We start from the raw sequence: 13,800 nt of genomic DNA, 5'->3' as shown, positions 1-13,800 counted from the left end.
TCAGACTGATGGTGATGTTTCTGTGATAAGTACGCATTTAAATAGTCATCATATCTTGAATCCCAAAAGTTGGTGACATTGTACAGGCACGTATTTGTTAATCAAAAGTCTGGCTGCCGGTGGCCTGTCGGAACGTGAAGGGGTTAATTGATCTAATTCAGCATCACACATAAAATCATTTATCTGACTACTAATCAACAGTTATGAGTATATTCTTTCAAATAGGAAATCTCAAACGTATAATCGAACACACTAATTCATGCGTCCGTGCGTGTTATGGCTTTGTTATTCGCAACCTAAGCGTTCTTGTGTTCCAGTTAACGCCTTGACAACGCGGCATCCTGCGTGTTCGTTGTGTGTGTCCGCGCGTACGTGTTCAAGTGCCAGAGTCGCAGAAAGCGCCGCCGTTTGCCTGGCTGGCGACGGGCGTCGCCGTGGCAACAGTTTCGCCAGCGCCGCGTGAAGTGGAAGGGAGGGAAGGATGGAGGAAGCTCGCATCCCCACATGAATACTCGATTGGATGATGTCACGCGTTTAATTGGGGCTGTCATTGTGTGAATGCTGAGGAGTAATGTAGGATATTCGCGCCAGGATGCTTTGTTTTTATGGAGCCATCCTTGTTTTTCACGTATTTCCGCCCAAAATAATCAAGAAATACAAATACTATTGCACGGAGCTGTGAAAAAACAATTCACTATTCTTCTTCATTGCATTATTATAACTTAGGCCAGTTTTCTAAGCACTACGTTGTAATCTTTTTTGCCCATTTATCCTGATAGTATTTCATCTTTTTTCTCGTCAAAGTCTTTATTACATGCCTCCCCTGGAGGGCCATGTCCAATCTCGTAGCATACAATGTTTCACACAACATTATATCGACGACAATAAAGACATTTGCATTTTGTAACATGCACCCCATTATCTGGCGCACCCACAATTTTTTTTGTGATATAGTTTTCATATGTAAGGCGCACTAGAGCATTGTTTTTCAACTGGTTGGTTGCGGATCCGTTTTGATTTGGTCGAGGGCCTTTGCCTTGGAAAAATATTTCTTAGAAGATGAAAAAACAGCGGGTCGATTACACTCCTTAACAGTAGATGGCGAAACGGCCCTTCTCAATATTTTCTTCCTGTTCAGTCAATTGTGTGGGACCACTTCTCATTTTTTGTGATTCTAATGGTTTTATTTCCCCTTTCTACCCTTAATATTGGCTCCCAAGAAGTTAGTGACTAGGGGAAGGAAAAGTGGAAAACAACAATCAAGTCTAAAAAGGAAAGGATTTTAAAATATGGAAATGGTGTACGAATGTTTGCCATTAAAGCACTGCTGGAAAGTACAGTAAATGTTTAAATATTTTATATTGTAAGCTTTTTACCAGTATATCTTTATTATAATTTAGGTACACACTTCAATATTTTTTTACGTTTCTTTTAGTCTGTGGCTATTTTAAAGCAGTTTTAGGGTATCGCTCATATGTGATGCAGGCCTATAATGCAAGTATTTATGGTACTTGAAGTCGTTATGGTTTTTATGGTCATTTTCTTTTTTGAAAGAAAAAAAGTAACTATGTTGTACTATTTCTGTTTTAAACTACAGAATCCTTTCATTGGAAACATTTGAGAAGTTGAATTGTCTTGTTTGGATCACAGCCTGCCATTAGGGGGGGAATGGTGGGAAGGAGTGATGTTTTTTTTTTTTTTTTTGCTACCACCGGGACAGGCTAAGTAATACACAATGTCATTTTGAGAATCAGGACCAGGCTCTGTAATTTAACTTCAACTCACAAATTCCACTCAATATCACACTCAAGTACATTTTCAAATTCTACATTTCTGATCATCACTTATTGTTTGTTAAAAAGAATCGGTCTTGTTCTGTTTTGAAAAAAACAAGTATCAAGGTATTTGGAGTTTAAGAGCATAATATAGTGGAACCGTAATTTTAATGTGTACATGGATGCCGTGGCCAGAGAGGTGAATGCAAGAGTATTTGCCAGAAGTGTAGAGATGATCGATAACAGTGTAGCGGTATGGCAGGTAAGTCAGTTGACACAGCGCTTTTGGCTGATTCTGAGGAAACATTGAGAAGGTTGGTCATGGAGTTTGGAAGAGTATGTGATAGGCGTAAGTTATGTGTGAATGTTGGGAAGAGTAAGGTGATGAAGTGTTCACGTGATGGAGTGGGCATGGCTTTAGAAATAAGGTTGCATGGACAGGTGCTGGAAGAAGTTGAAAGCTTTAGGTACTTGGGTTGTGATGTGTCTGCAGTTGGTGGAATGGAGTGCGAGGTATTGCAAGTCAATCAAGGAAGCAAGGTTTTGGGTGCTCTGAGGAGAGTGATGAGCAACAAGAGTATGAGTATGGATGTTAAGAGGGGACTGTATGAGAGTGTGATTGTGCCGACTGTGTTGTATGGTGCAGAGACTTTGAGCCTAAACGCAGATTTGAGAAGGAAATTAAATGTTTTTGAGATGAAGTGTTTGAGGAGTATGTTAGGAGTGACAAGATTGGATAGATTGAGAAATGAAATTGTGAGAGACAGAACTGGAGTAGTAGCGGAACTGAGCAAGCGTGTGGATAAGAGAGTACTCGGTTAGTTTGGACACATGGAGAGGATGGATGAGGAGCGAATGTTGAAAAGGATCTACAGAGCAGAAGTCAATGGAAGGAGACCAGGAGGTAGGCCGCCATATACGTGGATGGATGGTGTTATGAGTGCACTGCAGGAAAGAGGTCTAAATCTAGTGGAAGCTAGAGCTCTTGTTGGTGATAGGAATGAGTGGAGAGGGGTCGTGAAAGGATGGTAGGATGTTTAGATAGATAGATAGATAGATAGATACTTTGTTCATCCCCGAAGGGAAATTCACATTTCCAGCAGCATCCCTGAGCTGAGAACAATCGAGAACAATCGAAAATAACACGGGAGCTGCTGGAGTGGCTGCCATTCGTGACGGCGCCGGAAGAAAAGATTCAATTTGAATCATGTACAAACAAACAAACAATTGAATCATGTACAAACAAACAAACAAACAAAATATTCATGTTTCAATAAGTGGAGTGTTAATAAAATGGGGGGAAAATAATACTGATATAACCAGGTAAAACTAATTTTAAGTTACCTGTCCAAATGAATGTTGTGCCATCTCACCTTTCCCACTCTCTCTCCTCTCACCTTTCCCACTCTCTCTCCTGCAGTTGACTTGCTGCTGCTCGCTCCTGAAACTAATACTTACCTCTTTGTGTATTGTGCAGTCCCTTCTCTAGACAAGGTCTCACTCGGGTACAATGACAGTGAGTTGTGAGATCTCCTAGACGCGTTCTAAGGGACGGGCAGGGCACCTGTATGATGCGGCAGGGGTAAACCAGTGAAAGTTATCGGGCCCTGCTGTTGAACAGAAGAGTGTGTTGTGTCACCCTGACCCGAGTGACGTGGCTGCTTTCTTGTGTCCCGTTACATCTGGAGGGACGAAAGCATGACCACCTTAGGTGTTACTTGTTTGGGTGTTTGGGCATTTGGGTTGGCCATGGTCCAAAAATGTTTGTGTGTTTTTTTTTCCCCCTTTTTTTATTTTCTTTATTGTATGTGTTTGTCTTGCTGTCAGTCACCCCTCTTGAGGGATATGACCAAGGTAGGTAAATAGATATATAGATAGATAGATAGTAATTTAGCAGTAGTTGTTTAATCCACTACTAGGTGGAGTTTTTAATTTATTCAGTGCTAAAGACAAATTTTCCCATCATTTACGTTCTGAATAATTTTTTGTAATGGAGTGTAATTTTCTTATAAATTGAAGTAAAAATAGACATTTAGAAACAATAACTAAAGAACGACAATGTGGTAAAATTGTTATCTTTTCTAATGAGAGAAAAAATGTATCAAAAGCAATTTTGTAAAAGAAAGAAAAATATTGTATAATTACAAAAAAGTGATATTTTCTGACAAGGTGGAAAGATCTTTTTTTGCAATGAGAAAAAATGTAAATGACGTGATTAGTTATTGAAGTCTGAGGAATATGTTCACATTGAGGGCACGCACTGTTGAACTTCTTTTTTTGTCTTTCTCAACAGAACGTGTCACGACAAAGGATCACATCTGTGCACAACTTGTGAAATTCCTCAGCCTTTTTGAATACGGCACACATGTTAAGGAACTGTATGATGTTCAAAACGGAAGAAGAATTCTTTCTGTTTTGATTCTACGCCGTCTTAAAAGGAAGTCTCTTGTGTCTGCCGATTCAAGTTCTCATGAGTTTGACACAAAAAGAGACAAATGAATTGAGGACATGTGAGACGTTCCTAGTCTTGGATTGTCTGTTTTGCTAACAAACATTACCAAAAAGAAGGATTTTTAGTTTCAGTTGTGACTGTAAAAATGGGATCAGAGAAGGACTCTGAGTCGCCGAACTCCTCGCTGAGCAGCGTCCCCAACCCCAAGTGTCGAGCGGCCGGTAAACGTGGACGACGAATCTCTTTCCACAGTTTCTTCCACGGCAAGCGTGGCTCCAGAGCCGCGAAGAGCCCCAAAGGAGGGGCTGCCACGCCACTATCCCACCTGCCCCACCCTCAGCAACATCTTCTAACATCCACCGCCTTGAACTCGGTCGCATCAATCCCGCCTACCCCCGCCCCCGCCGGGGCACCTGACGTTCCTGCCGCCAACCAGAGGTAAGATCTTAAACGCATAGCTGACCTTAATTCCGGGCCTAAATTGTCACTGATAACATTCAAGTCGGGAAGGGCTTCTCTCTCGCTGACTTTTTAAATTATCTACCCTTCATTGTTCTTTGTATTTCTGCTTCTCTCTCTCTGTCTCTCAAAGTGCTGCTTATATTTTGGAATATATTTGTGTAATTGTGGGGACGAACGTTACACGTTCTGTGCCCATTTGAAAAACAACATTCTATTTTGGAATACCTTTAAGTCCAAATTTCAGCCTGTCAAAATGACGACTGACCTTAAAATGTTCCGGTCAATGATGGAAAATCGGCAGTTAATGTAACCTTTTAGGCCCAATTTTAACTCTAACCCCTACACCCCATCCAGGCGACTCTCCTGCGACCGAACCTCCCTGGGGGACGAGGCCCCGGCTCAGACTCCCTCAAGGGACGGCGACCAACTGGAGTGCCCGCTGTGCCTGGTACGCCAGCCAGCCGAGCAACTGCCCGAGCTGCTGGGCTGCAGCCACCGCTCTTGCCTTTGCTGCCTGCGCCAATATCTTCGCATCGAGATCACCGAGAGCCGCGTGCAGCTCAGCTGCCCCGAATGCACCGAACGACTGGCGCCCAGGCAGGTAGCCGAAATCTTGGATGACTCCGCTCTCCTGGACAAGTACGAGGAGTTCCTACTCCGCCGCTGTCTGGCTTCCGACCCCGACTGCAGATGGTGCCCGGCGCCCGATTGTGGGTGAGTGATGCACATGTGGCCATTTTCATGGGCAGGGTTTGTACGTGTGCTTGAAATCTTTGAAATTGCCTGAATTTTAATGTTTTGTTTTAAGGATTGAAAGTGCTACAAATCCTCAAAAGTACTTGAAAATGTTGCCATTGCGTGTCTGAAAATGAAACCGACACGTCTGCTCTGGTGGCTTGTCATTATGGAGTTGTCATATCAATGCGTCACCGCACCCAACTGGTCGCACCAAAGAGGACAGCTCTATTTAGATAACCGGCTCTTTTGGCTCGGCTCACTGAGAAAGGCTCGCTTATGTGGCTCCCAAACGGCGCCTCCAATTTTTTTTTTCTTAATAGATTATCAATAATAATAAAATATTATGCGCCAGATTATATAGTAATTAGTAATTTCATATGTTTTGCAGGAGATCCCTTAAAAACACATAAAATATAAATTACAATATTGACAGATCTACAAACCAGTTTTAGCTTTTTACACACTGAAAATATTGAAACTCGACCAACAACACAAAATTCCTGAAAATGCAAAACGGTGAAATAAAAATTTAAAAAATTTAACTCTTCCACGCTATAAATGACAAAAATGCAAAAAAAAAACCCGAATTACAATTATATTGAAACAAATTCAGACAAAGATTCTTTCAAAAACACGCAACATTATAAATTAAGTAAAACAAAAAGCATAAGATCAGCTACAATTGAAGGAGCGATCGTGAGCAATCATTGACATTAAAAAAAGTCTAAAGTTGGCTCATTTTCCTGATAATTACAAACGCAGTACTTTCTTTCTTTGTCTTCCGTATTCAACTCAATTATTACCCAACACCTACAGAGCCCTTTTCTGTGTTTGTAAACAGGTTTTCCGTAGCCAAGCTGCACGTGCATTGTTGAAGCAGAATGGCGGAATTCATGTCAGTTTATAGCAGGACATTGACACAAAAAAATCATAGGGTATATATAGGAACAGCTCAAAATAAACATGTGCTAGCAGCAAAATGGTGACCTTATTTTAGTCATCAAAGTCAACAAAAAATGTTCTTTTGATTGGCACTGGATTTCTTCCTTTGAAGTTACTGAAAAACTGGCCTTGAAAGTGCTTGAAAATTGCTTGAATTTGGCCATGATAAAGTGTAAGAACCCTTATCAACGAAAAAGGTTTAGGAACGCGCTCTAGTCATCTTACATTCTGAAATATTAAGAACATCTTTGAATTGTAAATAATTATCCAAATCATATTTGTAATATGTATTTTTTCATCGTGTCGGAAGTCCGAGCACACCAGAAGTTAAAAAAAAGACGGCACACATTACGGGAAACTCTTTTGGTTCATCTTCCTCTTTCTGTCGAAATGTGGAATGGAGATGATTTCACGCCGTGATGTTGCTTCATGATGACCCCCATCAGCGTCTTTGCTTCTGATAAGGAAAGAGATTGCAAAAGTGCGTGCAAATGCAGATACTCTGTGTGACAATGCAATGTGGGTAAAGTGGAAATTGTGTCTGTGGGTGTACAATGAGGGGGAGTTTTTGGGCTTTGGTGAAGCTTACTGGAACGAGTGGGAGGCCATTGTTTGATGAGGTGTGTATGTGTGACTGCAGCATGGTTTGGGAAAGTGCGGTCCATGTGCCATGCAAGGCACAGGCCGATTTTTAGTCAAGCCCAGCCAGATTTGACAGTAGTAGTGTCTGAAATTTTAAGGAAAACACGGATTCTTAAACATGCAAAATGTGAGGAAATATTACATGGTTTTTGCATAAAATATCTATATATTTAATCAGTATATTCCAATTACTGTCCGAGATAATGCATTTTGAAGACAGCATGTCTTGTCTTTGTGATCCTGAGCGGTGACGTCATAGGCGAAACACCAGAACCCTACTAAGCCAGTGGCCATATTCTTCGATTTGTTAATTAGTGGAAGAGGATACGAGTGTTTTAAGCAAAATTTCTGTAGTTTTTTTGGGGGGAGGCCTGGGCTGCCGGCTTCAAACATGCAGCTCCGCAGGACAACGCCCAGAGAAGCACAAGAGAAAAGTCATCTGAGGTTTGAAATATGCCCACTTGATGCTGACAAAGCCAGCCACCATGCGCTAAGCAACTGAAGCTGAATGCCTTTCTCTCCTTTTTCCTATTTATATCACACTTTCTCTCTTTTTCTTTCCTTATTTATTTTTCTTTTCCACTTTTTCACTCTCTCTTTTCTCTTTCTGTCTCTCTCAACCCCTGTGTCTCTGACACTCTCTTTGTTCTCTCTTTCACTATCTCTCTTCTCTATATTTCTTTCTCACTCTCTCTCTCATCTCTTTCTCTGACAATGTGTCTCATTTTCTCTTTCTTTTTTTCTCTTCTTTTCACTGTCTTTTTATCTTTTTCCTGCCTCACCCCCTCTTGTTTCTCTTTCGTTCTGTGTTTTTATTTTTTATTTTGTCTTTATTTCTCTTTTGCACTCTCTTTTGTCCTTTCTCTCTTTTTCTCTCTCTCTTTTGTTTTCTCTCTTTGTCCTCTTTCTCTGTTCTCTTTTTCTCTTGTTCTCTTTCTATCTTATTTTCTGTCTGTCTGTCTACCCCCAAGCTAAAATTAGTTTAACACCCCTGGCCTAGGCGTTGTGTCGCAGGTGGCCCCAGTAATGGTGCAACAAAGGGCAAGTGGCCAAAAAGGGCCTAACTGGAAAAAAAACAAATGGAGAGCCGCCAAGAGGGGCTAACCGGCACCAATAAACGAAAGACAGCTGCAGCTGCAAAGCTGGCCGACCAAAAACGCGCAGTGATCAGCCAAGCTAACTGGGAGGCAGAGCCATTAATTGCCAACGGCCATGGTGACGGATGCAAATCCGGCCGGAAATAAACAAACCAAGGAACACGGCAAAACCAGGGCTAACGCCAGTCTACCCGTTCAAATAGCACATGTTGAGCAGCCAAGCTGACGAGGAACCAACGAACAAACGGAAATGGCTACGACGATATATTTAAAGTTAGCTGGGAATAAACCGAGGGACATGTCAAGACAGATGCTAATACCAGGCTAGTCAGCCAAACAACACACTGTGGGCAGCCAACGATCAGCAACCGGTAGCAAACGGAACAGAAAAGCCCTCTGCGGCACAGATGCTAATGGGGGAGCTACAAAATTATACCAACAGTGAACCATGTGATGAAAAACTCAAACGAAAAGCCACAATCGCCTACCCACTAACGTAAATGAGCTGTTCACTACAATCGCTGTTTGTTTCAGCGCTGGCATCACATGTTGTGGTAATGGGATTCACCCTTGAAATTGTTGTATTCCTTCAATGACGTCACAGCTTTGCGGAAAACAAGCCACATAAGTCAACATTGCGACTAAATTTCTCGAGACCCTAGCCCTCGGGATATTTTTCAACATATTTGGATAATTGTGGGGAGGAACACTAAGCGTTCTCTGCCTAATTGAAAAACAACATTCTATTTTGGAATTCCGTTTAATGTGCCCTTTGAGCATTAACATTTGCCCAACCTCGGACTAGAATGTTAAGGCAAGGAGACGAAAAGTTGCGTACATACTCTGCAATCCTTTTCCTGATAAATACCTCAAACCAGGGCCAGCGCCGGCGTGCGTGCGTCAGCAGTATCACGGCGAGCCCGCTTGCTGACCTCAGTACTCTGAGGGACGCTGCAGAGTCTGACGCCAGCACTGACTCACCTCCTCTCCAAAACCTCCACTAAATCCCAAGTGGTGTGCAAACAGCAGCTGTTGCAACACAGCCAGGGCCGTGCACCAGGTGGCACCTTTCTCCGTCGCGAGAGAACTCGTGGGTGAGAATCTAGGAGGAGCAATGTGTTGGCTCCCGTCTCCCGGTTTGAACTCCAGCGCTCCACTTTATTCACCAAATGGAAAAAATGCCGGAATGTAAACTAAACTTCCTTTGCACAGGAACAACTCTAACTCAAATGATCGGCATGCCCACACCCAACCTCTCAGACTTCGCCCCTCTCTCACCACCCTGCCTTGACGATTGCAATTCTCTCCCCTACGGCCTACCTTTAAAGTCCCTTAGTAAACCTCAGCTGGTCCAGAATTCTGCTGCCTGCATTATCACCAAAACTCCCTCGCCATCACATCTCCACTGTTCTTCAGCAACTCCACTGGCTTCTGATCAACCAAAAAATTACCTATAAAATCCTTCTGTGCACCTTTCCATAACCTTTCCCTTCCCTACCTTTACGACCTCACTCACATTTCCACGCCATCCTGCACCCTCCAGATTTTTTTTCCCCTCCATCTCACTGTACTCACTGCCCGTCTCAGCTCCATGGGGAGCAGACCTTTCAGCCGCTCAGTCCCCTAGCTCTGGAACTCTTAACCACCTGACCTCCAGAATTCAGCCACCCTGTCCATCTTCAAATCCAGACTCCCAAGTCAACTCATCATACTTGCCTATCCATAATAAACTGCCTCACATGCCGCCCCCCATTTTATTTTAACTGAACTATGTTTTACTCTTCTATTTATTGCTTATTTGTTTTATTCTCTTTTTATTGTTGTTTGATATTCTGTGTACAGCGACCTTTAAAGTTGAATCTAATATTATTATTATTATTATTAAATAACAGTTCCACATCCGACTGTCAAACACTATAGTCCAGGATATCACTCACCCACTACACTGGGGGTCTCCAACTTTTTGTTACTAATTCGAGCAAAGAGCACCCATTTTAATATGCATTTCTAAAATAACAATTTATCATTTTATTGCTACGATTTACTATGTGATTACCAGGTTAATTATTGGAAGTAAGGTTAAATAGACAAGTCAGCCTCTAAAAAAATAATTTTATTAAAAAATCACAAGGACCCATCAATGGTGAGTGTTTTTTAGAAGAGTTCCGCAGACACATCAGCTGTCATTCAGGGGCACCGTAGTGCCCATGGGCACCATGTTGGAGACCCCTGCACTACACTAATACTTCATCCTGCTACCGCCAGGGTGCAGATACATTACAATAAGGTTTAGAAAGGCCCACCTTGGGAAAAACCTGATCTCCTCTGCCATTACCCTTCTAAACAACAGGCCCTGCTGACCCATTCAATCAGTCCGTCCACATTGTTTCGCTGTCATGTTCGTTTGTGATTTTGCTGTTTTTTGTGTAATGTAAGGTCAAAACAAAGTGCAAAATAATCTAACAATCTAACACTGTACCTTTTAAATCGTTTTTTCTTTTGCGTGTGTGTGTGTATGATGTTTTGCCAAGTGGTAAACTGGGAAAACTCATATTTGTAATGACACCCAAAAGGCATCACAGCGTAGGTGGAGGCAATAAAGGTCTAGAACATTCCGTATGCTAACACGTGGATCTCACTAAATGTTCTGAACGATAAATCCGCCGAGCATCAGCGCGTATGCTTGGACTGGCCGGGTCCTTTACCTCCACTTTGAGTTGCCATGACAACCGTGGATGCGAAATTGAGACAGCGTTGCCAGGGGTGACGAGACTTCGTTGAACACATCGGCGGGCATGGGATGTTGTTGTGCATGTGTTTTCACCTTTGGGCGTGTGTTCTGGTCTCAAATTTATTATTCTTTGCATGCATTCCAGCACTGCTTTTCTAAACCTCCTTTGTATAACCTGCTAGTACCATCTTGTATTTTTTGTAACCATCAGGGTTCGTACAGCTGCTTGAAACCCTTGAAAATGCTTGAATTTGATTGTTGTCTTTTCAAGGTCAGGGAATGGCTTGAATTTTGGGTGGACTGCTTGAAAAGTCTTGAAATTGTTGCCATTGCCATGTTTCTTGGCAGGCTGGCGCCATAAACCACGCAATAAATGAAGACAATAACAAAAAAGTTTCGGAACGTGACGCCGAGACTCCTGCTCTGTCATTATGGCGTTGTAATCTAAAGTGCCACCGCCCCGTAACGGTTGCACCCAAGAGGACGTCTCTATTTAGAAATCCGGCTCTTTTGGCTCGACTCAATAAGAGGAGTCTTCTTCTTTACCTCCCAAACAGCTCCTCAAGATTTTTTTTTTGTAATTAGATAGATGGATAGATACTTTATTTATCAATACACATCAATAATAATAAATTATTATGCATTTATTATTTAGTAATAAGTAATTTCATATGTTTCACACGGGATCCCTGCAAAACACATGACAGTGGGCAGCCAACGGACATCAACCGAGAGCAAAAAAAACAAAAACAAGAATGCCCTTAGCAGTCCCGACACTAACGGGGAGCTGCCGGAACAAAATTATACCAACCGCAATACACGCGGCAAAAAATCCAAAAGAAATGTAAAAGTTTTGCCGTATGCAATCGCTGTTTACCACAATGTCTGTTTTGGAGCTGCGTCACATATTGGGTTAATGGGATTCGCCATTTCAAAATGATGTCACAGCGCAGGTAGAAGCAAGCCTGATGGCTTAACTTCGAGACTAAATTTCTCAAGTTCACCCGCAACATATTTGCATAATTTGTGGGCAATGGCGGTTCTACACTAAATTACTCCGTTGGCAAGACCCCACCAAGCAGCCCCCTTTTCTCACTTAAAAATTGCCAAGACAAATATTTAAAAAGGATAAAAGGGGTAGATGTATTTGTCAATTGCACTAATGCTTGAAACTGCCACTGATTGTGGGGAGGAACACTACAAGTGTTGAGCCTAATTGAAAAAAAAAAGACCTTTGGGAATACTTTCATACCTTTTTGTCGTTTTTCTGTTCTTAGGTTCGCGGTGATCGCCTCGGGCTGCGCCAGCTGCCCCAGGCTGGTGTGCCGGCGCGAGGGATGCGGCTCAGAGTTCTGCTACCACTGCAAGCAGGCCTGGCACCCCAACCAGACCTGCGATTCTGCCCGCCAGCAGAGGGCACAGTCATTGCACACGCACAGCACACACTCGCCAAGCTACACCCAGGAGCAGGGACCTGGTAAGATAATTCAAAACAACTTCTCATCAATATGATTGCTGTTGCTTTTCTAAGATGTTTTGTGATTTGTGTTTAAACTTTAGTAAATACTCGAAATAAGGAGAGAAAAAATAAATAGATGGATCAACAACAGTGCACAATAATAGTGCTAACTAGCAATTCCTGAGGCAATTGTGACATTTGGGCTGGGCTCTGGCAGCATGTAGCCGTTAGCATAACTCACTAGCATCTACTAGTTAGTATGCATCCGTTAGCATTTAGACGTTAGCATTTTACTTTAGCATGTAGCCATTAGTACGTCTCGTTAGCATCTTTAGCATCTACTCATTAAAATGTAGCTTTTAGGATTACACATTAAAATAAGGCCGTTGGCATCACTCGTTAGCATCTACTCGTGAGCATGCAGCCTTTACCATTACACTTTAGCATGAAGCCATTTGTATGACATGTTAGCATCTTGTCATTAGCATATCTTTTGCTCATGGCTACATTTCATGTGGGTCAGTGACCCACTTGGGCCACCCCTGGAAATGTCCCTGGTTCCCACCCATGTCAATTAGATTGGCTCATTCATCCTGGATGGCAAAAATGAGTTGCCTTCAAGTACAGTCTTCTTCTTCTTGGGGTTGTCCATCGATTCGATGATGACCATCTTCCTTTATTTGTGAGTCTGCTGATGTTTGAACAGTCCGATCCTGGATCCACAGATGCGGTTACAGACAGAGCATGTGAAGGGGGTGCTGGGGGGGCAGGGGTGGCCTGGCGCGCATGTCAAAGTACAGTAATAACATAGTAATAACACACTATTAACAAAAATGACTGGGACCTCATATTCTGGATGTCAGCTAAAGAGATGCCTTCAGGGACAGGCTAAAATCACTGCTACAATAATTAGTAATTACTTTGCGTAATTACATTGTAACCACATAGTAACAACACAGTAATAACACTAACTGGCTATCGCTATAACAAAAGCTATACCACACGGAATTTTTGATGTTTTTATAAATATATATATATATATATATATATATATATATATATATATACATTACACTCTCAAAGCCATGAGGGGTAAAGCAAGTCAAACTGGCGGAAGAAGAGAGATATAAGAAGAAAACGCAGGATTAAGAATTGGGTTGGCACTGATTGCCACTGTGCCCCAACCAATGACAAACTAGCATCCTATGAAACCTCCTTTGCAGCTGTCCAATATTTAAAAAAAGAATAAACCTATCACTGTTCATTTCACTAAATATACTTTTGTTGCTATGCAAAACCAAATAAATGATTACACCCACGCATGTACATGGAGAAGGGCATAAATGATTGAAAGACGCAGGTAGCGTATTCAAAAACAACAAAAAGCAAACGTACACACACTCGGAGCTAAACTGCCATTACGACCTTTAAAGGGCGGCGTTTGTTTCCAGCATCAAGATTTCAAACCGCTTGTTGCATCATGACCACCACCGAGGGGCTCA

At 42.2% G+C, this 13,800-nt stretch overlaps 1 protein-coding gene across 1 annotated transcript in view; it reads left to right on the top strand.

The window, feature by feature from the left end:
• The window catches only part of rnf19b (ring finger protein 19B), a 42,935-nt gene that overhangs the window by 13,803 nt on the left and 15,332 nt on the right, over positions 1–13,800 (top strand). Inside the window, exons 2-4 of the mRNA XM_088329360.1 lie at positions 4,069–4,665; positions 5,044–5,403; positions 12,117–12,316. Of these exons, the coding sequence (XP_088185486.1) occupies positions 4,373–4,665; positions 5,044–5,403; positions 12,117–12,316 (853 nt within the window). The 5' untranslated portion in view covers positions 4,069–4,372. The remainder of the gene's footprint in view (positions 1–4,068; positions 4,666–5,043; positions 5,404–12,116; positions 12,317–13,800) is intronic.

Source organism: Urocampus carinirostris, chromosome 2 (genome assembly GCF_059441175.1).
Source record: "Urocampus carinirostris isolate Australia breed hairy pipefish chromosome 2, RoL_Ucar_1.0, whole genome shotgun sequence".
Lineage (NCBI taxonomy): Eukaryota > Metazoa > Chordata > Actinopteri > Syngnathiformes > Syngnathidae > Urocampus > Urocampus carinirostris.
The sequence above is the reverse complement of the archived record's forward strand: the minus strand, read 5'-3'. Positions and strand labels throughout refer to the sequence as shown.